At 41.5% G+C, this 26,990-nt stretch overlaps 1 protein-coding gene and 1 pseudogene across 1 annotated transcript; both read left to right on the forward strand.

The window, feature by feature from the left end:
- Nucleotides 1-5,895: 5,895 nt before the first annotated feature.
- LOC139751612 (uncharacterized) lies at nt 5,896-10,244 on the forward strand. The gene is made up of 3 exons (XM_071667229.1): nt 5,896-6,015; nt 7,235-7,337; nt 9,176-10,244. Exons 1-3 carry the CDS (start codon nt 5,998-6,000, stop codon nt 9,367-9,369), a joined length of 315 nt encoding a protein of 104 aa, XP_071523330.1. The 5' UTR covers nt 5,896-5,997; the 3' UTR covers nt 9,370-10,244.
- Nucleotides 10,245-10,537: 293 nt separating this feature from the next.
- The window catches only part of LOC139751156 (coiled-coil domain-containing protein 22 homolog), a 314,331-nt pseudogene continuing 297,878 nt past the window's right edge, over nt 10,538-26,990 (forward strand).

Here is a 26,990-nt window from a genome sequence, read left to right on the forward strand (position 1 = left end):
TATATATATATATATATATATATATATATATATATTAGTGGATTTTATTTCTACCCTAGGCGTACTTTATCCTATGATCCTTACTGATTTCTCTGTTTCGTCGTACGGAGAACTTCTCATGATTATGATTTCGTGCAATACAAAGTCTGCTAAAAACAGCGTGGTGGTAAGTTTCCTAACAACGTTCATTTTGGGTCTCGTGTTATTCCATATTTCATGACAGACTGTAAGGGGTCACCATGTCATCATACACCACAAATAGTCACTAACTATTTCATACCAGATTACAGGAGGTCACCGTATCTTGACAGAGAACAAGAGGTCATTATGTCACGACAGGCAACCAAAGTTCACTATGTCGTGACCAGTCAAGTGATGTCGCGATGTATTGATAGACAACATGAGGTCACTTTGTCTAAGTTCACCAGAAGAGGTTACTGTACCATGATAGGTCACAAAGACACAGAGCAAGAGGTCATGACGGACAGTAAGAGGTCACTATGTCATGACTGGCCACATGATGTCATTAATACACCACATGAGGTAACTTTGTCTAGACAGACCACAAAAGGTCACTAAGTCACGAAAGATGATACTCATTATGTCATGACCATTCACAGAAAGTCGCTATGTTGTGATCTACCACAAGAGGTCACTAAGTCATAGACAACATGAAAAACTAGAAAAGGTCACTTCATGATAGATCACATGTCATCAAGGTACAACAGACTAAGAGAGGGTATTGCGTCATGAAAGACCAGGAGAGGTCACTATATCATGACAGACATCAACAGCTCAATCGTTCACTGTAACATAACAGAACACCAAAGGTCACTGTACCATGACAGACTATAAGAGGTCACTATGTCATGATAAACCATGTGAGGCCACTATTTCAGTACAGATCATACGAGGTCACTATTTCATGACAAGAGGTCACTGTGTCATGACAGACAACAAGATGTCAAAAGGTCAAGATAGACCACATGAGGTCACTTATCCATGTTAGCCCGCAGGTGTTCACTATGTCCTAACAGACCACGAGAGGTCACTGTATAATGATAGACCACCAGAGGTCACTATGGTATGTGAGATCACAAGATATCACTATGTCATGAGAAAGCACGAGAGGTTACTTGGTTCATGAAATTAAGTCATTATCTCAAAATATCTAAAAGGTTATCGTACGGTCAGGACGAACCACAATGGGTCACTATGTCGTGACATACCACAAGAGTTCAGTGGGTCATGACTAGATGAAGTCACCTTGTCATTTACAGACCACAAGAGGTCACCATGTCAGAACAGAGCACAGGAGGTCAATATGTCATGGCAGAGCACAACAGGTTACTGTTATGAGACCACAAGAAGTCAAGATGTTATGACAAATCAAAATAGGTCACTATATCGTGAAAAACCACAAGAGATCATTATGTCATAACCAGGGTTGGACTAATTGTAATTTAGTTGAAATATAATTGATTACAGAAATATTGTAAGTGTAATTGTAATTGAAAATACAATTCAAGTAATTGATTGTAGTTGTAATTAAGTGATCAAGTAACGGTAATCTAATTGTAACTGTGAAGGGGATGAAAGTGGTACTGATAGCCTTGTAGATGCAAAGATGGGCAAGCGGTGCTGGTCCAAGAAAATAATGGTGGTAGCGGTAGTGGTATGATTTATGGAAGGTACAACTGGTAGCGGTAGTCGCTAGTGGTGCTTTTTTTTTTATTATCAACCACTTGAGTCCACCCTTATTGATCCCTTGTCTCTGCCCAAACAAAGATGTCAGTCCGATAATAACAGAAACAAAACATTTTACGAACTCAAGAACCCTGCGGAGGTGAATAATGCAATTCATCATCTGTCCCAGAGAGAGCAGAGGAGTGAGACAATCAATCATGCCAGTGGAGATTTCTACCTTAAAGTAGATTGTCATTGGCCTCGAAGCTTTTCACGAGACAATGGAAGTTGTGGATAGGCAGAAGAAGGTGACCATATCTGCTATTGGACCAGTGATTCAGGGGCTTAAACACTCATTGGGGAATCTAATTCATTATCATAACACCCAGTTACAATACTGTGAACAACAGGCTCAAGTCCTGTTGGACTCTGTGAAGAAAAGGTTGGATCCACACATGGAAATGAGAGATGTTCAAGTTGCGGCTTTTTTGGATCCCATGTTCAAATTGAACTGACTTCCATGACAAGAGCAGAAGGACCAAGTGCTAGTACATGTCAAGGAAATGCTTGAAGAATTGGAGTTAGTTCAAGAAGGGTCACCATCAACAATGGATAAAAAAGATAATAAGGATGATCTAGCAGAACGATTACCTGAATCAAAAAGACCCAGACGTTTTTCCTTCATTCAGATAGTCTTTTGTTGAAGCAATATGTAGAGGAAGGGATTCTGTCATTTTCAAGTGATCCAATGCTATACTGGAAAGAAGTGTCCCAAACATTGCATCCATCAAAAAACCTGGCAAGAGAAATGATTGGGTGTGCTGCTACATCTGCTCCATCTGAGCCAGTTCTCACCATTGCTGGAAATTTTTCCACTGCTAGCAGAGCTCATCATCTTGGTGTCACTTCTTTCCGTTCATTGTGATTCATAAAGTGCAATAGTGAATTGTTTGAAAAATTGCCAGCTGTATGGTTACCATCTGCAACTTCTGCTAAAACGAAATCTTTATTTTTGTTTTCAAAATAGTTTGCGACACTTTTTTTTTGGAAATATAGGATAACCTTACGATGCAAAATTAGTGTTTTCTTAACGAAAATTAATATGTCCAAATTTAGGAAATTGTAGTTAAAATTGTACTTATAACTGATTTAGTTTTATGGTAATTGTAATTGTAATGTAATTGTTATTCCCAAATGTATTTGTAATTATGATTTTAATTTAAAGAATGGAAAGTATTTGTAATTGTAATTTAATCTTTAAAGCGTAATTGCTCCAACCCTGATCATGACAGACCACTAGAGGTCACAATGTTATGACTGACCAAGAGGTCACTTTATGATGACATACCACAGGAGGTCACCACGTCAGAACAGACCAAGAGACATGAATGCGTCACGATAGATCTTAAGCGGTCAACGCCTTACGATGGACTGACATACCACAACGGACCACAACACATCAACATGCCACGATTGACTGCCAGAGATCACATCAACACGTCACCGTAGGCCACAAGGTGCATCATGATGGACCACACGTCATAACGTACCACAAAGAGTCAACACGATACAGTGGACCACAAGAGATCAACATGTCATAACGTACCACGGGGGTCAACACGTCATAACGTACCACGAGGGGTCAACACGATACACTGGACCATTAGAGGTCAACACGTCATAACGTACCATAAGAGGTCAACACGTCACAACGTATCACAAGAGGTCAACACGTCATAACGTATCACAAGAGGTCAACAGGTCATAACGTACCATAAGAGGTCAACATGTCAAAACGTATCACAAGAGGTCAACACGTCATAACGGACCACTAGAGGTCAGTACGATACAACGGACCACTAGAGGTGACCGCCGGGAGGGTCCACACAACAGAGGCTGCAGATCACCCACCTTACTACCGTCAACATATGGCTGGTCACATCACGAACACTGGTAGGTCTCGTTACGGGTAATAATAATTATTACCTTCATACACAACAAGCTGTGGTGTTTGGTGGACAGATCACATATATAATGTTCACTGAATTCCAGTTTTCCGTAATTTTCAGGATTATCTAGACAAACACACATTTCATGCATCAAAAATCTTTCTAGAGAGGTGCTTCTTGTGCATTGGTAAATATATACACGTGTAGATTTGTATGTGTATAGCAGGGCATATCCAGGTTAGCTACGTACGGAAGCATACGTTAATACACTCATAACTCCTCGGACATGTAGATATCCTACAAAACAGCATCACAAGCTGATGCAAGTTTTGGACACAACAATAAACAATATCACAATGGCCACCGAATCAAACACCCCCTTCTCAGATCACGCACACCTCACCTCCAGGCATAAGAACTTCGTAGTGCGATATTTCCTATTACACTCTGTGGAATTCTGTCAAACTGAGGTCATGCGTTGACTCTGCAAGTTCGTCAGCCACTTATGTTCTTATTTATACGAATCTACCACCACGGAATTATTTTCGAAGTCCTGCGACACATTAGCTAATCGTTACTGTAATCCCAACGAGTTTGGTAGGGTTACGGTGGACCACTTGGAGTGATGATGTACCATGTAGGCTGTAACAAATTATGCGAGGTACTTATGAATCATCTGTACTTAAGGTCCAGTGAAGATGTCCTGGGCTTATGGTTAATGACCGACATATACGACACTCACGTGTCATTGCCTGTAAACCAGTCGAATATCAGTGACCCATGTGTCTTGCAGTGGACCACGTGAGGTTGTGGTGTTCCTCGTTGGTTGTGAGTGACCGCGAGGGTTACGATGAACCAGGTGCGGCTACGATGTACTCCCTTGAGGGCTAAGCGCAGTTTTGATGTACTCTCTCAAGGAATAGGTCCAAGTTTGATGTACTCTCCTGAGTACCAGGATATACTTTCTTGGGGAACAGGTGAAGCTCTGATATATTCCCTTACGGACCAAGTGCAGCTTCGATATACTATCTTAAGGACTAGGTGCAGCTTTGATGTGCTCCCTTAAGGACTAGGTCCAGCTTTGATGTACTCCTTTTGCAGAGAACAATCTTGTGGGCTTCTTAATGTCCAGGGTGTGCAGGGCAGAATTCATTGGTTAAAAGTCACAATTACGTGGGGTTGTGGCGGGCACACTGGGCAATGATGGGTTATGTGAAGTTATAAGGATGTTATGGATATTATGAGACCAACTTGGGCTTTAATATCGTAGAATTTGTGAAGGTTATGTGGACCACATGATGTTCGAGGTTGTATGAAGATGTGAGGACCACTGGCGGATGTTCTGGGCCACTTGGGTTGTTAAGGATCACTTCGTGAATGCAACGTAGTCTTAGTCTCCAACAAGAAACAAAGACGTGATCAAAAATGCTATTAGATTATTAGAACGCTCTGGTGAAGTTGATGAATTATGGAAATAACGCAACCATGTAATTGTTAGTTGATGCATTTATGTGCTGAACCAATTGACACCAGTCCAACTGTAATGCAGATATCTCACTATACAGTGGATGATGCCTCCTTGAATCTTGGAGTATCTGATGTGCCACGAGAGAGTTGTACGGCCAACGTGGGAGTTGTGACGGAGCACTCGTGTTGAAAACCACCTGGTGGATCACATTGCTTTCTAAAGGATCCGTTAGGTTAAGGTCTACGTGGACCACATGAGTTAGACCACACAATTGTTATGGTTAAAGGCCAGATCAGATTGTGATGATACACCAGGGTTGTGGTTGACCGCGTGGTATTAAAAACACGTGGTGTTGTGACGTATCATACTGTGTTGTGGCGTTATGATCACGTCAAGGATCACGTTTGGTTATAGACCACATGAGCATGTAGAGGTCCACACGGGTTGTAGTTGGCCACACGGGGGTTACTGTGAGGTCGGAGTGGTGATGGTTCACGAGGAGGTGTTATGTTCCCGGAGGGAGGGAGGTGTTACTGTTCGTGTCGCTGAGGAGTGAGAGTACCAGGGAAAGTGAGGCTCCCAACATCTGCCAAAGAGAAAACTTCACATAGGCAGTGATTGGTATTGCCGAACCAACGTACTTTTTCTCAATAAATCATATCAAAATAAAAAGCGAATCTTCTAACAAGATATTCTGTAACTTATAGTATCAAATAAACGTTCTCTTAGAAACGTTCATCTGCAATGAAACGTTAGAGAGATCTGTGCTTAAAGTAAATGAAAAATCGTGTGGCAGAATCTAGCAACTACAGCGTGAGGAAGCCTTGGCTGTATATAGGTCGCCAACCCCAGACGTTAAGCATCAGTAAGAAAGAATAGTTCCAAGCTAGTAACATGGCAGCTTTCAAGTTGGTAAGTGTATATTTATTGTAAATCACTCAGTTCATCGATGCCTTTAAAAAGTGTGTTCGTCGAGTTCGAATTCCCATTTCCATCGTTCCAGGGAACACTTAACACTGGTCTGTTTATCATTTTGAATTCACTGGTTCAAGTAAATTTGATTTTGTTGTCTTGCATATCCATTTTGAATATACTACTTTCCAGTTCACGCGATTTATAACCCACGATATATCTCTTTCAAGTGTAAAATTAAAGCAACATAGCTGTCTCCTGATGACTACATGTCAAACTGTATTGCTTCTTGCTGTACATAACAGAACTGATGAATGTTAACTCCTGACAGGGGTTTGATCTCAAGATGTCAGTTGGTTTATATCCTCCACTCGTCGCACCAACATATATTCCATGCAGACCTATAATCAACAGAGTTCACTTTAGCTCTTCGCAGTGCACCATCGACACTATGTCTAATGTGCCAATACAGCTGAATTGAAATAGCAGCAGACCGCTGGGTCCTAACGAGCCAGGTGTGCTGTGTTCTACCATATGGGTTCCTATAGGTAGAGTTCCTCACCCTCATGGTACAGGTTTATCTGGTCTACACGGGTGTTTAGATGAAATCAGTGGGTCGTACCAATATGCAGGGTAATTTTTTTTTTCACTGGCTTACCACAGGACGACAACTCTTGCTGCACATCAGGTCATGGCATCACTACCTACTATAGTATTGGAAAATGGATGTCCCATCGTAGGGGAAACAAATACTATAATGTATAGAAACCTGGGGAGTGAACCTGTGTATATCGACTGACAATCAAAATGGTTTCTTGATTAGGTATTACGCATTCATTTAGTATTCACAAGTTTGTCTCTCACGTTAGGTTTATGTATATATATATATATATATATATATATATATATATATATATATATATATATATATATATATATATATATATATAATTCCAAAGTTTGAAAATACGTTTCCAATGCGGCAGTGACATTGTACTCACTTCCAGCCCAGTGTGACATTGGGTTATGTATTTATATAAGAAATAACGTGAGGAATTCTGAAAGTTAAGGACCCAGTGCAAAATGCTGGAGTTGCCAGGTATACAGGAACATCAGATACCCAACATGTTATAAAAACTTACTATTGCTTGAAGTGGTAGCGTTAGTTTCCCTAACGATGCAAGAAGTGCGATGACAATACTGCACTGTGTTCCTGCAGGTGTTGGCGGCGTTGGTGGTGACAGTGGCGGTGAGCGTGGCCAGCGGGGAGCACCTGGCCCACTTCCTCGCCAAGAGAGCCATCCTTCTTGACGACAACTTCAGTGAGTCCTACTTCCTTCGTCTTTCCCTTTTCTCCTCAGTGTTCCTTCCTTTATCTGTCTTACAGCCTCTGTTGTCTCTTCCTAAACTTTTCCTCTTTTTGTTCTCTTCTCTGTCCCTCCCCTGCTCGCCCCCCCCCCCCCCGCATATTTCTTTTCTTCTCTGCTCTTGAACCCTCTCTTGTGCCTTGCTGTTTTGTTCTTTCTTTGTATTCGCGCAAAGCCTGATCTATTATCTCGGCTCCTTTTCACTGTGTACCTCCTTCCTTCCTCGCCCTTCTCTAGCTTGTTGCAGGAGGTTGCCTCCTGCTCTTCGTCCTCATATTTATGCGCCATCATGTGTCCGTGTGTTTTTCTGAATCGTTTTGTGCTTCACAATGAACCCTTTCCTCCCTCCCTTACCCGTATCAAATTACTGTGTCAAGGATTCGTATTACGCAACGAATAGTACTGGTAAACGTTGATACAGTTACCAATAAACAGTTCCAAAAGACACAGTCAGGAAGGTGGGACAATGGCGAGCAGCAAGGAAGTAAAGTGAGTGACTTCCTGGCATAAGTTTGTGTGTGTGTATGTGTGTGTGTGTGTATACATAGGAATCTCATCAAAGTACATATATACAAGGTTAAGATGAGGCAATATAAAACTCTTTGCCCTTAAACTTAAAACACAAATAGTAATAGTTATCTCGCGACAGCAGACGATAGAATATCGTACACCTGTGAGGCCACATCTGTGGTCGCAATAATGTGATGAACTATCTTAGCGTCCCCGATCAGATATGGCAGTGAGTCTGTATATCTATCTATGAAATAAACATTTCCTCTCTGTATGATGTTACAAAAGACTCCGTTCAATAAACTGCGTACTATAGCTCCAATGGCGTTTATATATACGTACATGGAAATTGAACCAAGCGACGTATGTACACTAAAAATTTTAGATCAGAGACTGTAACATGATGTCAGTGAACTATACCGATGTCAGAAGGGAACTCCTCAAAGAGTGAACCTTATATTATTCTTATGGTCACTGGTTATTCACTTCGTCCTTCATGTTTGCTTACGTAGTGGAGCCTTCAAACTGTTTCATGTTACCTTCCATCTCCGGGGCATTTGACTCTTTAAAGATAATACTAACTGAAACCACACACGAAAGCTAGAATTCCTTCACATTATCTTCTTAGATTATTTAAGTTTGAAAGCCGGTAAGATTTTGTTATTAGGGAACTCATGGTGGTTCGCCTGTGACTCACTGAATCACCGCTACTGTTCCAAAAGCCAAACATGAGTGTGGAGGGGTTCGTGTGGTTGTGGTTCTGCTGCTCCTAGCCGCCATGATGGATGTTAACACCTGCTTAAACGGTGATAGGTAATCATTTATCTAGATATAGGGTAGTAACTGAGCTTAACTGGTTCAGTAGATGTTTTCAATATGTGACATTTCACTTGCATTGCATCATAACAATGTGATTTCAGCGACAAATGTTGTTTAGAACATCACAGTAACTAAACGGAACGTTCCTGATTTGCATGTTGCAGTTGTAAGACTCCATATATCATTGTGGTAGTTTTCACGATGAGGATCTCATGGCTACTATCAAAATCCTAGTAAACGAGGAAGTAAAGCACAGATGGAGTCAGTTCTCGAGTGGATGATGCAGAATCATAGTGTAACGATAATGATATCAAGCAATGTGGCAAATATAGTACTGGTGTAATTGTAGAAATCATAGTTACGTAAGTGTAGCTCAAGTATGACAGTGTATTTCCTAGCCTGACCGTAGAATAATTTACTATTGTGGGTGATGAATGTATTCTATAGCCCAGTTTTATCCACAGCCCCAGTAGCAGCAGTAGCACCAAACCTCCGTCACCGCAGAGACACAAGCTATGCCGCACCTCCCGTCCATAAAGGATACTCCAAAGGCCGGGTGGGACCGGTATACACCTTTGTCAAGACAGATTACAATGGAAACTTTAAGTGGGGAGTGCGTCACCGCGCCGGGAGCCAGTATGGCGGTGGTTACCATTAGAAATGTTGCATGAAGATTGTAGAGGAGACCTTAACCGTGCATGTATAGTGACTAGGGCTACGACCGTGCACGATGTACGGCCATGCACATACATGACGCATGACCCTGACTTTGACCATAACCATCAGGCACATCTAACAACCTATTACCACTAGTAGGTAAATCTTCTCTACAGACCTTAGGAGTGACTCACTCTCAGCAGGCGGGCAATATCAAGCGGTGATATCACCACCTCATTACCATCGTCCCACCTCCTCTCCAAACACACACACACACACATGCACACACATCCCATCCAGGAGGCGCATCTGTAATCGCGTCTCATGACAGCCAACCTGAACCAACGGTAACAGCTGGGTTCGCCTCCCCTGCATTCGACAGCCTCTCGTCTATCCATGAAGGCCCTAGTCATCTTCATCACCCAGGGACTCTGTAGGCATTCCAGCCATCATGTTGGCCAACAAGAGCCGCCTCTCTGCACACATTGGAGGAGTCCATACTGCAGCGGTCACCACCATCTCCTACACGGCATTAGAGCCCAGCAGTCGGGGTCAACACATACGCCATATATCGGACATTTATGACCACTTCAAATCAGGAGTCCGCCACAAAGTGGACCACAGCCGTGACTAGGTTACCACCGCCTTCTAGTCATCCAGGTAGTCGATGACCGCAACTGGTAACTCCAGGACCGTCAGCGTGACCATCTGAGGGCTCCCAGGTAGCCCCAAAGAAGTCACACTGGCATCCAGGAGACTGCCATATGGCAAAGCCTGACAACTGGCATTGCCTCCTCATACCAGTCACACGTGTCTTGTAATTAGTTTTTGTTGTTCTTCTTGACCTTTGTAAATAAAATAAAAAATTCAGTTCCATCTGGTCTTTCCTTGGTATTGTGAGCATTCCCGTGTTAGCTATCCCATACAGCAGTGGTCAGTCGTGATGATATCGTTCGCTACCATCAGACCCAGCCGTTACCATGATTATTGCCACAACCTTCATTTAAACACCACAAGATGATCAAAATATCTTCTAAATATCCCCTGTCGCCTCCCACAAACAAACAGCTATAGTGCTACAAAAATATATCCAAGTCTCCATCATAGATGTTAATTATTTTCCTTACACTCTTAACACCCAACCACTCGCTGACTTCAATACTTACAAAATGATCCTAGAGTCGATAGCCCGCTTACTGGGTACTGTCCGTATTGCTTCTCATCTGTATAACGCAGGGTACTAACCGTCAATGTGGAATTAACGTCGAGTCCTTTGCTTTTTTACACAGTCTTCCAATATCAGTGAATACAAATTAGTAATCTGGAATGGATGGGAGGCATCCATGTTATTTGGGACAGGCCCGTTAACAATGGGACATAAACTTCAAAGACAAACGGTTTTGAATGGGATTGAACCCGTCAATGTATAACAGAATCAGCGCTTTACTAGAATTCAGGATTTCTTCTACATATTCTTTTTAGTAAAACTAAGTCACTGTCTCCCGCGTTAGCGAGGTAGCGCAAGGAAACAGACGAAAGAATAGCCCAACCCGCCCACATACACATGTATATACATAAACGGCCACACACGCACATATGAATACCTATACATTTCAACGTATACATATGTATACATATACATATATACACATGTACATAATTCATACTTGCTGCCTTCATTCATTTCGTCGACACCCCGCCACACGAAAAACAGCACCACCCTTCCCCCACGCGCTCAAGGTAGCGCTAGGAAAAGACAACAAAGGCCACATTCGTTCACACTCAGTCTCTAGCTGTCATGTGTAATGCACCGAAACCACAGCTCCCTTTCCACATTCAGGCCCCGTAAAATTTTCCATGGGTTACCCCAGACGCTTCACATGCCCTGGTTCAATCCACTGACAGCACGTCGACCCCGGTATACCACATCGTTCCAATTCACTCTATTCCTTGCACGTCTTTCACCTTCCTGTAGGTTCAGGCCCCGATCCCTCAAAATGTTTTTCACTCCATCCCTCCACTTCCAATTTGGTCTCCCACTTCTCATTCCCTCCACCTCTAGCCCATATATCCTCTTTGTCAATCTTTCCTCACTGATTCTGTCCATGTAGCCAGACCATTTCAATACACCATCTTCTGCTCTCTCAACCACACTTTTTATTTCCACACATCTCTCTTACCCTTACATTACTTACTCGATCAAACCACCTCACACCACATATTGTCCTCAAACATTTCATTTCCAAAACATCCACTATTCTCCGCACAACTCTATCTATAGCCCATGTCTTGCAAACATATAACATTGTTGGAACCACTATTCCTTCAAACACCCATTTTTGCTCTCCGAGATAACTTTCTCGCCTTACACATATTCTTCAATGCTCCCAGAACCTTCGCCCCCTACACCACCCTGTGACTCACTTCCGCTTCCATATTTCCATCCGCTGCCAAATCCACTCCCAGAAGTGTAAAACACTTCACTTCCTCCAGTTTTTCTCCGTTCAAACTTACCTCCCAATTAACTTGTCCCTCAACCCTACTGAAACTAATTACCATCCTCTTATTCACATTTACTCTCAGCTTTCTTTTTCACACACTACCAAACTCCGCCACCAACTTCTGCAGCTTCTCACCGGAATCAGCCACCAGTGCTGTATCATTAGCGAACAACAACTGACTCACTTCCCAAGCCCTCTCATACACAACAGACTGCATACTTGCCCCCTTCCCCAAAACTCTTGCATTCACCTCCCTAACAACCCCATTCATAAACAAATTAAACAACCAAGGAGACATCATGCACCCCTGCTGCAAACCGACATTCACTGGGAACCAATTACTTTCCTCTCTTCCTACTCGTACACATGCCTTACATCCTCGATAAAAACTTTTCACTGCTTCTAACAACTTACCTCTCACACCATATACTCTTGATACCTTACACGGAGCATCTTTATCAACTCCATCATATGCCTTCTCCAGATCCATAAATGCTACAATCAAATCCATTTGTTTTTCTAAGTATTTCTCACATACATTCTTCAAAGCAAACACCTGATCCACACATCCTCTACCACTTCTGAAACCACACTGCTCTTCCCCTCTGTACATGTACACGTACATGTACGTGCTCTGTACATGCCTTGACCCTGTCAATCAATACTCTCCCATATAATTTCCCAGGAATAGTCAACAAACTTATACCTCTATGATTTGAACACTCACCTTTATCCCCTTTGCCTTTGCCAAAAAAAAAAAAAAAAACCAGTCATTGTAGCAAAACTAATCAAAACTACTACATTTACAGCAACAGGCCAGAAACATATTACAAGGGCACTATGCATGCATTCCGCCAATCCTCAGGCACTTCACCTTGAACCATAAATACATTGAATATCCTTACCAACCAGTCAACAAAATAGTCACCCCCTTTTTAGATAAATTCCACAGCAATACCATCCAAACCCGCCGCCTTGCCGGCTTTCATCTTCCGCAAAGCTTTCACTACCTCCTCTGTTTACCAAATCATTCTCCTTAACCCTCTCACTTCGCACACCACCTCGACCAAAACACCCTATATCTGCCACTCTATCATCAAACACATTCAACAAACCTTCAAAATACTCACTCCATCTCCCTCTCACTTCACCACTACTTGTTATTACCTCCCCATTTGCCCCCTTCACTGATGTTCCCATTTGTTCTCTTGTCTTACGCACTTTACCTCCTTCCAAAACATATTTTCATTCTCCCTAAAATTTAATCATACTCTCTCACCCAACTCTCATTTGCCCTCTTTTTTGCCTCTTGTGCCTTTCTCTTGACCTCTTGCCTCTTTCTTTTATACATCTCCCTGTCATTTGCACTATTTCCCTGGAGTGTCGACAATCTTGTATGGATACTAAGAAAGATGCCGGTTGGTAACGTTTAATGTTCCCAGCTGAGGAGGTGACGGTAACGTGATGTCTGTTCCTGCTAGGTTGGCTGTTTGAAGTTTGTTCCATGCTATAACCATAGATCAATAATATCATAAACATCTTTCATACTCTCACTGCATATGTGACCCCTTCATACTGCCCTATATCACTTCTATCCTTATTACCCAAACTGTGTGAAAAATAATCCACAATTCAATCAAACAAAACATCCCATTCAACCACACATCTTGGCTTCTCACCCAAATGTTCTACTACCATACTACACTATGTTCGCATAACATGTCCTAGATAGATTCAACTAACCACAACCACCCCTTGCACAGTGTGAGTGGGAATAGACAATAACAAAGCATTTGACACTGTCCCTTGACATATCCTCACACTTAGAATACTTGAAACCACCCTCCACGACAATGACAAAAAGTGTCTAGCCAATTTCAGAGCCGGTCGCCATGCCAGAGTCACTCACAGTGGTTTAAACTCTAAAACACTAAAACTGTACAATGGAGCTCTGCAAAGAAAATTTCTCTCTCCAGTTTCTTCCTACATAGCCTCTCATTACCTCAGGTAAACCTGAACATGAAGGTCCTTTCGTGTGCAGATGATCTCACAATCACAACACTCTACCGCCATAGTAACAAAATCAAACATGCAGAACTACATTACAAAATTGAAACAGTTGTTCTTTTGGAACAGAATGCTTGAATGTGTGTGCGAGGTAGCGCTAGGAAAAGACGACAAAGGCCCCATTCGTTCACAGTCTCTAGCTGTCATGAAATAATGCACCGAAACCACAGCTCCCTTACCACATCCAGGCCCCACAGAACTTTCCATGGTTTACCCCAGACGCTTCACATACCCTGGTTCAATCCATTGACAGCAAGTCGACCCCGGTATACCACATAGTTCCAATTCACTCTATTCCTTGCACGCCTTTCACCCTCGCAACCATACAACATTGTTGGAACAACTATTCCTTCAAACATACCCATTTTTGATTTCCGAGATAATGTTCTCGACTACCAAACATTCTTCAAGGCTCCAAAAATTTTCGCCCCCTCCCCCACCCTATGATTCACTTCCGCTTCCATGGTTCCATCTGCTGCCAGATCCACTCCCAGATATCTAAAACACTTTACTTCCTCCGGTTTTTCCCCATTCAAACTTACCTCCCCAATTGACTTGACCCTCAACCCTACTGTACCTAATAACCTTGCTCTTATTCACGCTTACCCTTAACTTTCTTCTTTCACACACTTTACCAAACTCAGTCACCAGCTTCTGCAGTTTATCACATGAATCAGCCACCAGCGCTGTATCATGAGCGAACAACAACTGACTCACTTCCCAAGCTCTCTCATCCACAACAGACTGCATACTTGCCCCTCTATCCAAAACTCATGCATTCACCTCCCTAACATCCCCATCCATAAACAAATTAAACAACCATGGAGACATCACACACCCCTGCCGCAAACCTACATTCACCGAGAACCAATCACTTTCCTCTCTTCCTACACGTACACATGCCTTACATCCTCGGTAAAAACTTTTCACTGCTTCTAACAACTTGCCTCCCACACCATATACTCTTAATACCTTCCACAGAGCATCTCTATCAACTCTATCATATGCCTTCTCCAGATCTATAAATGCTACATACAAATCCATTTGCTTTTCGAAATATTTCTCACATACATTCTTCAAAGCAAACACCTGATCCACACATCCTCTACCACTTCTGAAACCACACTGCTCTTCCCCAATCTGATGCTCTGTATATGCCTTCACCCTCTCAATCAATACCCTCCCATATAATTTCCCAGGAATACTCAGCAAACTTATACCTCTGTAATTTGAGCACTCACTCTTATCCCCTTTGCCTTTGTACAATGGCACTATGCAGGCATTCCGCCAATCCTCAGGCACCTCACCGTGAATCATACATACATTAAATAACCTTACCAACCAGTCAACAATACAGTCACGCCCTATTTTAATAAATTCCACTACCATACCATCCAAACCTGCTGACTTGCCAGCTTTCATCTTCCGCAAAGCTTTTACAACCTCTTCTCTGTTTTAACAAATCATTTTCCCTAACCCTCTCACTTTGCACACCACCTCGACCAAAACACCCCATATCTGCCACTCTATCATCAAACACATTCAACAAACCTTCAAAATACTCACTCCATCTCCTTCTCACATCACCACTACTTGTTATCACCTCCCCAATTGCCCCCTTCACTGAGGTTCCCATTTGCTCCCTTGTCTTACGCACTTTATTTACCTCCTTCCAAAACATCTTTTTATCCTCCCTAAAATTTAATGATACTCTCTCACCCCAACTCTCATTTGCCCTCTTTTTCACCTGTTGCACCTTTCTCTTGACCTCCTGCCTCTATCTTTTATACATCTCCCACTCATTTACATTATTTCCCTGCAAAAATCGTCCAAATACCTCTCTCTTCTCTTTCACTAATAATCTTACTTCTTCATACCACCGCTCGGGAGTTGATATGAAAAATGAGTATTTTGTTTAGGGAGAATTATCTCCATATTTCTGCTTCCTATTCCTCCATCTTGCAATTGCATGTTTCCATGCAAATTGGGGCGAGTTTTGAAGTTATGGGAAAATGTGAAGTCAATATTACGAATTTCTAATATAATCACGTTTTGGCATAACCTGGTTTAAAAAGCGAGATATACATAAGTATACTTATGTAAGTAGGAGAGATGGCCAGAGAGCGTTATTGGATTACGTGTTAATTGACAGGCGTGTGAAAGAGAGACTTTTGGATGTTAATGTGCTGAGAGGTGCAACTGGAGGGATGTCTGATCATTATCTTGTGGAGGCTAAGGTGAAGATTTGTATGGGTTTTCAGAAAAGAAGAGTGAATGTTGGGGTGAAGAGGGTGGGGAGGGAAAGTGAGCTTGGGAAGGAGACCTGTGTGAGGAAGTACCAGGAGAGACTGAGTACAGAATGGAAAAAGGTGAGAACAATGGAAGTAAGGGGAGTGGGGGAGGAATGGGATGTATTTAGGGAATCAGTGATGGATTGCACAAAAGATGCTTGTGGCATGAGAAGAGTGGGAGGTGGGTTGATTAGAAAGGGTAGTGAGTGGTGGGATGAAGAAGTAAGAGTATTAGTGAAAGAGAAGAGAGAGGCATTTGGACGATTTTTGCAGGGAAAAAATGCAATTGAGTGGGAGATGTATAAAAGAAAGAGACAGGAAGTCAAGAGAAAGGTGCAAGAGGTGAAAAAAAGGGCAAATGAGAGTTGGGGTGAGAGAGTATCATTAAATTTTAGGGAGAATAAAAAGATGTTCTGGAAGGAGGTAAATAAAGTGCGTAAGACAAGGGAGCAAATGGGAACTTTAGTGAAGGGCGCAAATGGGGAGGTGATAACAAGTAGTGGTGATGTGAGAAGGAGATGGAGTGAGTATTTTGAAGGTTTGTTGAATGTGTTTGATGATAGAGTGGCAGATATAGGGTGTTTTGGTCGAGGTGGTGTGCAAAGTGAGAGGGTTAGGGAAAATGATTTGGTAAACAGAGAAGAGGTAGTGAAAGCTTTGCGGAAGATGAAAGCCGGCAAGGCAGCAGGTTTGGATGGTATTGCAGTGGAATTTATTAAAAAAGGGGGTGACTGTATTGTTGACTGGTTGGTAAGGTTATTTAATGTATGTATGACTCATGGTGAGGTGCCTGAGGATTGGCGGAATGCGTTCATAGTGCCATTGTACAAAGGCAAAGGGGATAAGAGTGAGTGCTCAAATAACAGAGGTATAAGTTTGTTGAGTATTCCTGGTAAATTATATGGGAGGGTATTGATTGAGAGGGTGAAGGCATGTACAGAGCATCAGATTGGGGAAGAGCAGTGTTGTTTCAGAAGTGGTAGAGGATGTGTGGATCAGGTGTTTGCTTTGAAGAATGTATGTGAGAAATACTTAGAAAAGCTAATGGATTTGTATGTAGCATTTATGGATCTGGAGAAGGCATATGATAGAGTTGATAGAGATGCTCTGTGGAAGGTATTAAGAATATATGGTGTGGGAGGAAAGTTGTTAGAAGCAGTGAAAAGTTTTTATCGAGGATGTAAGGCATGTGTACGTGTAGGAAGAGAGGAAAGTGATTGGTTCTCAGTGAATGTAGGTTTGCGGCAGGGGTGTGTGATGTCTCCATGGTTGTTTAATTTGTTTATGGATGGGGTTGTTAGGGAGGTAAATGCAAGAGTTTTGGAAAGAGGGGCAAGTATGAAGTCTGTTGGGGATGAGAGAGCTTGGGAAGTGAGTCAGTTGTTGTTCGCTGATGATACAGCGCTGGTGGCTGATTCATGTGAGAAACTGCAGAAGCTGGTGACTGAGTTTGGTAAAGTGTGTGGAAGAAGAAAGTTAAGAGTAAATGTGAATAAGAGCAAGGTTATTAGGTACAGTAGGGTTGAGGGTCAAGTCAATTGGGAGGTGAGTTTGAATGGAGAAAAACTGGAGGAAGTGAAGTGTTTTAGATATCTGGGAGTGGATCTGGCAGCGGATGGAACCATGGAAGCGGAAGTGGACCATAGGGTGGGGGAGGGGGCGAAAATTCTGGGGGCCTTGAAGAATGTGTGGAAGTCGAGAACATTATCTCGGAAAGCAAAAATGGGTATGTTTGAAGGAATAGTTGTTCCAACAATGTTGTATGGTTGCGAGGCGTGGGCTATGGATAGAGTTGTGCGCAGGAGGATGGATGTGCTGGAAATGAGATGTTTGAGGACAATGTGTGGTGTGAGGTGGTTTGATCGAGTGAGTAACGTAAGGGTAAGAGAGATGTGTGGAAATAAAAAGAGCGTGGTTGAGAGAGCAGAAGAGGGTGTTTTGAAGTGGTTTGGGCACATGGAGAGAATGAGTGAGGAAAGATTGACCAAGAGGATATATGTGTCGGAGGTGGAGGGAACGAGGAGAAGAGGGAGACCAAATTGGAGGTGGAAAGATGGAGTGAAAAAGATTTTGTGTGATCGGGGCCTGAACATGCAGGAGGGTGAAAGGAGGGCAAGGAATAGAGTGAATTGGAGCGATGTGGTATACCGGGGTTGACATGCTGTCAGTGGATTGAATCAGGGCGTGTGAAGCGTCTGGGGTAAACCATGGAAAGCTGTGTAGGTATGTATATTTGCGTGTGTGGACGTATTTATATACATGTGTATGGGGGGGGTTGGGCCATTTCTTTCGTCTGTTTCCTTGCGCTACCTCGCAAATGCGGGAGACAGCGACAAAGTATAATAATAATATAATATTTGGCATAACTCATGGTAATCTAACTTGATGCATTTTAACCAAACCAAACTGGGCCTGTCCTCACCAGACCTAAAATAACCTACCCAGAGCTCACCTAACTAAATCTAATCTTTGGCAGGTTAGGAAATGAAATCTTGGAACACATAAAAATGCAGCTTGAATATAAAAGATTACAAATAGTGTAGAACAGGTGGAGAAAAACATTTGTAATGGCTTGGTATACACAGTCTGGTACAAGAAATAATATTGAATATGTGTATTTTGAGAGTTTAATGGTCAGTTATGCTGAATACACATCATGATATTATTTAGGCTAGTTTGGCTGCATTCACCTTGCGTTGCAAGGGTATCATGCATTTGTAATTCACCATTTATCATATGGATCAGAAAAGCACCCATTCAGCTCCAGTGAATTGCATTAACTGGGTGTGGTGTTAGATTGTGTTGAGACCCCCTGGTGAATCATAATCAAAAGTGTTGGTGTCACAGTCCCCAGGATGGAGATCTTCAAATATATTTATATTTATTTATTTTGCTTTGTCGCTGTCTCCCATGTTTGCGAGGTAGCGCAAGGAAACAGACGAAAGAAATGGCCCAACCCACCCCCATACACATGTATATACATGCACGTCCACACACGCAAATATACATTCCTATACATCTCAATGTACACATATATATACACACACAGACACATACCTATATACCCATGCACACAATTCACACTGTCTGCCTTTATTAATTCCCATCGCCACCTCGCCACACATGGAATACCATCCCCCTCCCCTCTCATGTGTGCGAGGTAGCGCTAGGAAAAGACAACAAAGGCCCCATTCGTTCACACTCAGTCTCTAGCTGTCATGCAATAATGCCCGAAACCACAGCTCCCTTTCCACATCCAGGCCCCACACAACTTTCCATGGTTTACCCCAGACGCTTCACATGCCCTGATTCAATCCACTGACAGCACGTCAACCCCGGTATACCACATCGATCCAATTCACTCTATTCCTTGCCCGCCTTTCACCCTCCAGTTTTTCTCCATTCAAACTTACCTCCCAATTGATTTGACCCTCAACCCTACTGTACCTAATAACCTTGCTCTTAAGTTTATGTATTTATTCTGTTAAATTTCTGTACAACTCATAGAATAGAGTACTTCTTTGCATCTTTTCTAACAAGTTACTTGTTTAATTTCATGTTATGTCCTTTGATTGCTGCATCCCTACTGCAGTACAGTGTATCCCTCCTTATACTGTAAAATATTCATATTTCACCACGTAATTATGTTATAGTTTTTCAGTTCCCAATGATATGTGTTCCATTTTTTATTCATTTTTATTCATGGTACCTTTATATTCATTATTTGTTTAAACATTTTTTTGCTGCTCTGAGAGCAGGCTCTTGATGTACTGTCCTACTTGCCATTTAGAATGGTACTGACCAGCCAAATGGAAAAATTATGGCTAAAGGATGTGCCCTGGAATTTTGAAAGCTAAAAAAGAAAAATGAGTAGTTATTGTATTAACTGAGCAGTTTTATTTTACGGAATTACAACTACCAGTAGGATGTTTTAGGTCATTTTCTTTTCAGGGGAAATAAACAATCAGTATGCTTTGATCATATACCAAAAGCTGATTTTATAATCTTTGATTGCTTTTTCATGAATGTGTTTAATGTTTTCAGTGACATTGATGAAGCCGTGAAGAGTGTTGGAGACTTTGGAATTTCAGAGGTGGTTAATGGAGTAGTTAGATGCATCCGGACTATTGATAGTGACTATGATTTACCTGCTTCATTGCCACAAAATATGGCCCAGCGTTTCAGGGTTGCAGCTTCAATTGCACAAGCAGTGAAGGTAAGTAAATTTTATGAATAGCCTGTACTTGTTTATGGATATAAAAAGTTTTTAGAGAGATTATTATAACAGCATGCAATATCCATCTTATTCACACATTTGGTTTTCTTGGTGCATGCAAGTAACCCCTTTATTTTTGTAACAGCTAAGCCAGTTTGTAGGTGTCTTTAGGAAATGTTTCAGTTCCTGCTGGTCTCTTTGACATTTGAATGTGTTTAGATCATCAGCTTCTGAAATGTTTTTGGAAGAATTTACACATGCCACTTACCTTTGGGGACAAGTATATATGTATACAGAAAACCTATCAGTGTATGCTCATATATCCATTATTACTCGGCTCAGTACGATAGATTATCATCATTCCAGTCTATGGTCCTTATGGTATTACATACATACAGTTCAGAATTTATTGACGATGCATTTGAGAATATATATTCTATTGGATCCAAGTTAAAGTATCCTAGATCTTTCATTGATAAATCCCTTAAGTTAGCAAAGAAATCATTTCATAGATATAAACCTCCCCTTGACACCATGAACCTGTAAGTTCTCCCTTTTAGTAATAATTTTACTTTACCTCCCATGTTGCTTAATGTAAATGTTGCCCTCAGCAACAGTACTATAAAGTGCCAGGAAACAGATGAAGTATAGAGGTAGATGGGGATTCCATTTAGATGACTGTTATATACCATAAGTGAGTCCAGAATATGGGAAATTTCAGATTATTTTTGGAAATGAGACAATGGAGTTCATATCACAACATCTTTTTTGTTGTGATATAGATTTGAATAACTTTCATATGCAAATATGTCTGTTTTCTCCTGTTGTTAGACCTCCATTCCATGAAGATTACTTGACACTTTGTAGGATCAGGCCTTGTTCATCTTTATTTCGAAACCAAAGCTTTCTTATTTCTAGTGAATTCCATCATGGCCATCTCTATGTATCCAGTGCAGAATGTTTCAGTATACAGGATGGAATTTCTGCAAACTCTTGTCTGAAAGACCATTGTCACTCCTCATTTTTTTACATTTTATTAATGTGTGGAGAGACATGCCAGTGACCTGTCTAGGTGTTTATCATATTTCCTGCAAAATAGGTCACATCACCTGGCAAAGTCATTACCTCCTCAACAATTTGAAACTCTGCCTTCAGTGTACAAGAAAAATGTTTGCAATTGCCTTACCAGAGGGTCAGTATTCACTGGGATATGTTTCAAGTATTAGTGTATCCAGGTCAGATTTTCACTTTTCCACTTTATAAGTCTGCTCCAGTTCACTTACATATTATGTACTTTGTAACCTATCAGTGTTTTAGTTATGTTTTGTGTTTTTTTTTTACCTTATTCATGTCTCCTAATAGAAAGGTATGCAGGGCAGTGTTAAATGTAAATGTATGATTATACTGAACAGAGATGGTACAAAAGTTGACAAGAGCATTCCCCAGTAGATGGACATATTCAGACATGGATGAATGTCATTAGCACGGATGTTAATGGGGTATTAGTGAGAATGTGTGGATGTTAATACAGTGAGGATTAGCCGTGCCAGTTGAAGGTGCTAATTTTATATTAGTGAAATTGTTTAATGTGGCTGATTTTCAAAGTTGTTTGTGAAACAGGTAGCTGTGATAATTTTTTTCAGAGAATATCCATCACTAATTGCTCGTTTTTAAAACCACTCTATATCAAATTTCACCTACTTTTATTTATAGAAGATATAGGCAGCCTTAACTGCAAGTTGATCATGTCATTGTTTAGAGATTTTAAACTGTAACATAGACTCTGTATATTTACTGCTCTGCTTGTAGGATGTCTCTGCTCATGTCTAGTGTGTTTGTGCAGCTGTGTGGGTGTGTTTGTGTAATTACCTATTTGTACTGCACAGGGAGGGAGTTTTGCATTCATAGAGCCCCATCTCTTAAGCATTCTCTGCTATCATACAGCGTCTTGAATTGATGTATGCTGTCTGCATTAATCATGTCCTCAGTTACCTTATTTCTTTCATGCACCACTTATTTTAGAAGCACTTCTTTACATCTTTTTTTAACGAGCTCCCTCCTAATTTCATGTTCTCTCCTTTGGTTGCCTTGTTCCTATTATCTCAGAGAACTGTTCACTGTCCCCATTATTTATCCATTTTGAAAACTTAAAGGTGTTGGTTAGGTCACTCCTCACTCCTCTCTTCCAAGGCAGGCAGATTAATCTTTACCTGCTGTCTTTTAAGGTGGGCAGATTCAGACACTAGTGTACACCTGTAACTCTGATATCTTAATTCTGGTTCCATCTTTGTTGCCTTCCTCTGGACCTTCTCTGTTAGCTTTTGGTCTTGGTAGGATAGGAACAGCTTGCTAAATATGTGTTTGTATATTTGAAGGCTGTTCTGATATATGCCAGCAGACGTTTGTCCCTTTAATCTTAGTTTTGATGTGGAACTCTGGCAACAGGTTAAGGACGATGTCAACTTGCAATTCCTCAAACTGAATCCTGAAGTTTATTTCCTGGTAGATGATAATTACATTAAGGCCATCTTTCTCAGTGTCCTATGCCCATTACATTTGTTTAGGTTGAATTTCATCAAGCATGCTCGAGACCAACTTTGGAGTGTGGTTAGGTCCCCTTGTGTAGGTAGTCGAGCAGTAGCCCAACACCTGAAGACTGTTGAGGGTTAAGAAAGGACTGGAACTCTGGCAGACAACACTTGTTCAAGAAGCTCGGTTTACACATTACAAGTTCAAAGGCTGGGTGACAACTGCTCAACACAGTCCATGCCAGCACTAAACACCTCCCATTCAGTGTTGCCAACCCAAAAATCCATTTTTGGTCCAAATATCACTAAAGAAATCATGAAAAGCCCTTACATGTCCCTATGTACAAAGGCCCTTTGCCTGTCCCTACATGAATTAAACTTATTTTCAACAAGAAATACTCATAGAATGTGTCTTATGAAGTGATCAATAAACTTCATGGAGAATTGAAAACCAAATAATGAATGCAGTGATATTTATTCAATGTTTATTAGAGAAAAATAACTTTTTTTTCAAGATGCATTCAATTTTCTAAGTCCTCTTATAAATTAAGAATAGGAGAATAGTTTACTTAGCTTTTTTCCAGTATAGTTAACTTAATATGTTTCATTTAATTTTCCTTAATTATCCATGATGATCATATGAGCGTAAAAATACAAGGTATATATTTTATGAAAGAGGAACTGTAAATAAATAGGGTGGTCATGTTTCCTGCCACGATACTGAACGTGGATATTTGTCTTCAGCTCTAGTGAAAGAGATTATAAGACTTCCAGCATTTCATAATCAGATTTCATTCATAATCAGCACGTCAGTATAACTAACTTAAGGCTCAAATGGCAAGACAACAGGAAAGCTTTACTCTTCGTGATCATACATTTGTTGGTAGTGAAGTGCCAAGTGCCTCTCCAATATCTTTTGCAAAATCAAGACAGTTTTATCTTTGGATTTCTTATTAGAATTGATAAATAGTAAGGAATCAAATAACTCAGGTCCCATCCTATTCCTCTTGTTTGTCTTTGCATCTGTAATCTGCCATCTACCATTGGAATGTGGCAAAGTTAGGATGAGCTTTCCTAGAGGGGCAAGGTTCCTGAAATCAAACTGTTCTGAAAAATTCCTTAGTTTGGAAAGATACTACCAAAGTTCTTCACAGCTTTTCTTAAGAATCAGGTTATGTTCATCAGCAGTGAAATATGCTGGCAAATCCTCCCACTTTCTAAATAAAACTCGGAGATTCTACTGGATGTCCATATTTTATTAAACTGTCTAGCTTTGGTAGACTTTTCCTCACATCAGAATCCAGTGCAATCTTAGGATATATGAATTTCCTTTTCTTAAACAAAGGATCAGAGAGAGGCAACTTTTTTTTTGAGTTCAACAAATGCTGTTTGATAAAAGGAGAGACATCTCATCCTGAAATGCTTATCATTTTTATCGTCAAGAGAAGACAAAATTGACTCATACTCACTTCCCAAACTAACTTGCCCAAAAGTGTGGAGATGTATTATTAGGCTCATTTATTTTATTTTTACTTACATTTTTTTTATTTTACTTTGACGCTGTCTCCCGCATTATTAGGTAGTGCAAAGAAACAGACGAAAGAATGGCCCACTCCACCCACATACACATGTTTATACATAAACGCCCACACACGCACCTATACATTTCATACACAGACATACACATATATACACATGTACATATTCATACATGCTGCCTTTATCCATTCCCGCCGCCACCCTACCACACATGAAATGACACCCCTTCCCTCCGCATGTGCGCGAGGTAGCGTTAGGAAAAGACAACAAAGGCCACGTTTGTTCACACTCAGTCTCTAGCTGTCATGTATAATGCACTGAAACCACAGCTCCCTTTCCACATCCTGGCCCCACAAAACTTTCCATGGTTTACCCTAGATGCTTCGCATGCCCTGGTTCAATCCATTGACAGCATGTCCCTCCAGTATGCCACATCATTCCAATTTATTCCTTGCATGCCTTTCACCCTCCTGTATGTTCAGGCCCCAATCGCCCGAATTCTTTTTCCCTCTATACTTCCACCTCCAGTTTGGTCTCCCATTTCTCCTCGTTCCCTCCACCTCTGACACATATATCCTTTGTCAATCTTTCCTCACTCATTCCCTCCATGTGACCAAACCATTTCAATCCACCCTCTTCTGCTCTCTCAACCTCACCCTTTTTATTACCACACATCTCTCTTACCCTTTCATTACTTACTCGATCAAACCACCTCACATTACATATTGTCCTCAAACATCTCATTTCCAACACATCCATCTTCCTCTGCACAACCCTATCTATTGCCCATGCCTCACAACCATATAACATTGTTGGAACCACTATTCCTTCAAACATACCCATTTTTGCTCTCTGAGATAACATTCTCGCCTTCCACACATTCTTCAACGCTCCTAGCACCTTTGCCTCTTCCCCCACCCTGTGACACACTTCCGCTTCCATGGTTCCATCCGCTGCCAAATCCACTCCCAGATATCTAAAACATTTCACTTCTTCCAGATTTTCTCCATTGAAACTTTTTTTTTTTTTTTTTATACTTTGTCGCTGTCTCCCGCGTTTGCGAGGTAGCGCAAGGAAACAGACAAAAGAAATGGCCCAACCCCCCCCCATACACATGTACATACACACGTCCACACACGCAAATATACATACCTACACAGCTTTCCATGGTTTACCCCAGACGCTTCACATGCCTTGATTCAATCCACTGACAGCACGTCAACCCCTGTATACCACATCGCTCCAATTCACTCTATTCCTTGCCCTCCTTTCACCCTCCTGCATGTTCAGGCCCCGATCACACAAAATCTTTTTCACTCCATCTTTCCACCTCCAATTTGGTCTCCCTCTTCTCCTCGTTCCCTCCACCTCCGACACATATATCCTCTTGGTCAATCTTTCCTCACTCATTCTCTCCATGTGCCCAAACCATTTCAAAACACCCTCTTCTGCTCTCTCAACCACGCTCTTTTTATTTCCACACATCTCTCTTACCCTTACGTTACTTACTCGATCAAACCACCTCACACCACACATTTTCCTCAAACATCTCATTTCCAGCACATCCATCCTCCTGCGCACATCTCTATCCATAGCCCACGCCTCGCAACCATACAACATTGTTGGAACCACTATTCCTTCAAACATACCCATTTTTGCTTTCCGAGATAATGTTCTCGACTTCCACACATTTTTCAAGGCTCCCAAAATTTTCGCCCCCTCCCCCACCCTATGATCCACTTCCGCTTCCATGGTTCCATCCGCTGACAGATCCACTCCCAGATATCTAAAACACTTCACTTCCTCCAGTTTTTCTCCATTCAAACTCACCTCCCAATTGACTTGACCCTCAACCCTACTGTACCTAATAACCTTGCTCTTATTCACATTTACTCTTAACTTTCTTCTTCCACACACTTTACCAAACTCAGTCACCAGCTTCTGCAGTTTCTCACATGAATCAGCCACCAGCGCTGTATCATCAGCGAACAACAACTGACTCACTTCCCAAGCTCTCTCATCCCCAACAGACTTCATACTTGCCCCTCTTTCCAGGACTCTTGCATTTACCTCCCTAACAACCCCATCCATAAACAAATTAAACAACCATGGAGACATCACACACCCCTGCCACAAACCTACATTCACTGAGAACCAATCACTTTCCTCTCTTCCTACACGTACACATGCCTTACATCCTCGATAAAAACTTTTCACTGCTTCTAACAACTTGCCTCCCACACCATATATTCTTAATACCTTCCACAGAGCATCTCTATCAACTCTATCATATGCCTTCTCCAGATCCATAAATGCTACATACAAATCCATTTGCTTTTCTAAGTATTTCTCACATACATTCTTCAAAGCAAACACCTGATCCACACATCCTCTACCACTTCTGAAACCGCACTGCTCTTCCCCAATCTGATGCTCTGTACATGCCTTCACCCTCTCAATCAATACCCTCCCATATAATT

Source organism: Panulirus ornatus, chromosome 11, assembly GCF_036320965.1.
Source record: "Panulirus ornatus isolate Po-2019 chromosome 11, ASM3632096v1, whole genome shotgun sequence".
Lineage (NCBI taxonomy): Eukaryota > Metazoa > Arthropoda > Malacostraca > Decapoda > Palinuridae > Panulirus > Panulirus ornatus.

Coding starts and splice junctions, on each gene's coding strand:
- LOC139751612 (XM_071667229.1), top strand. Junction 7,338..9,175: donor CCTTCTTGACGACAACTTCA/GTGAGTCCTACT, acceptor TTTTATCCACAG/CCCCAGTAGCAGCAGTAGCA.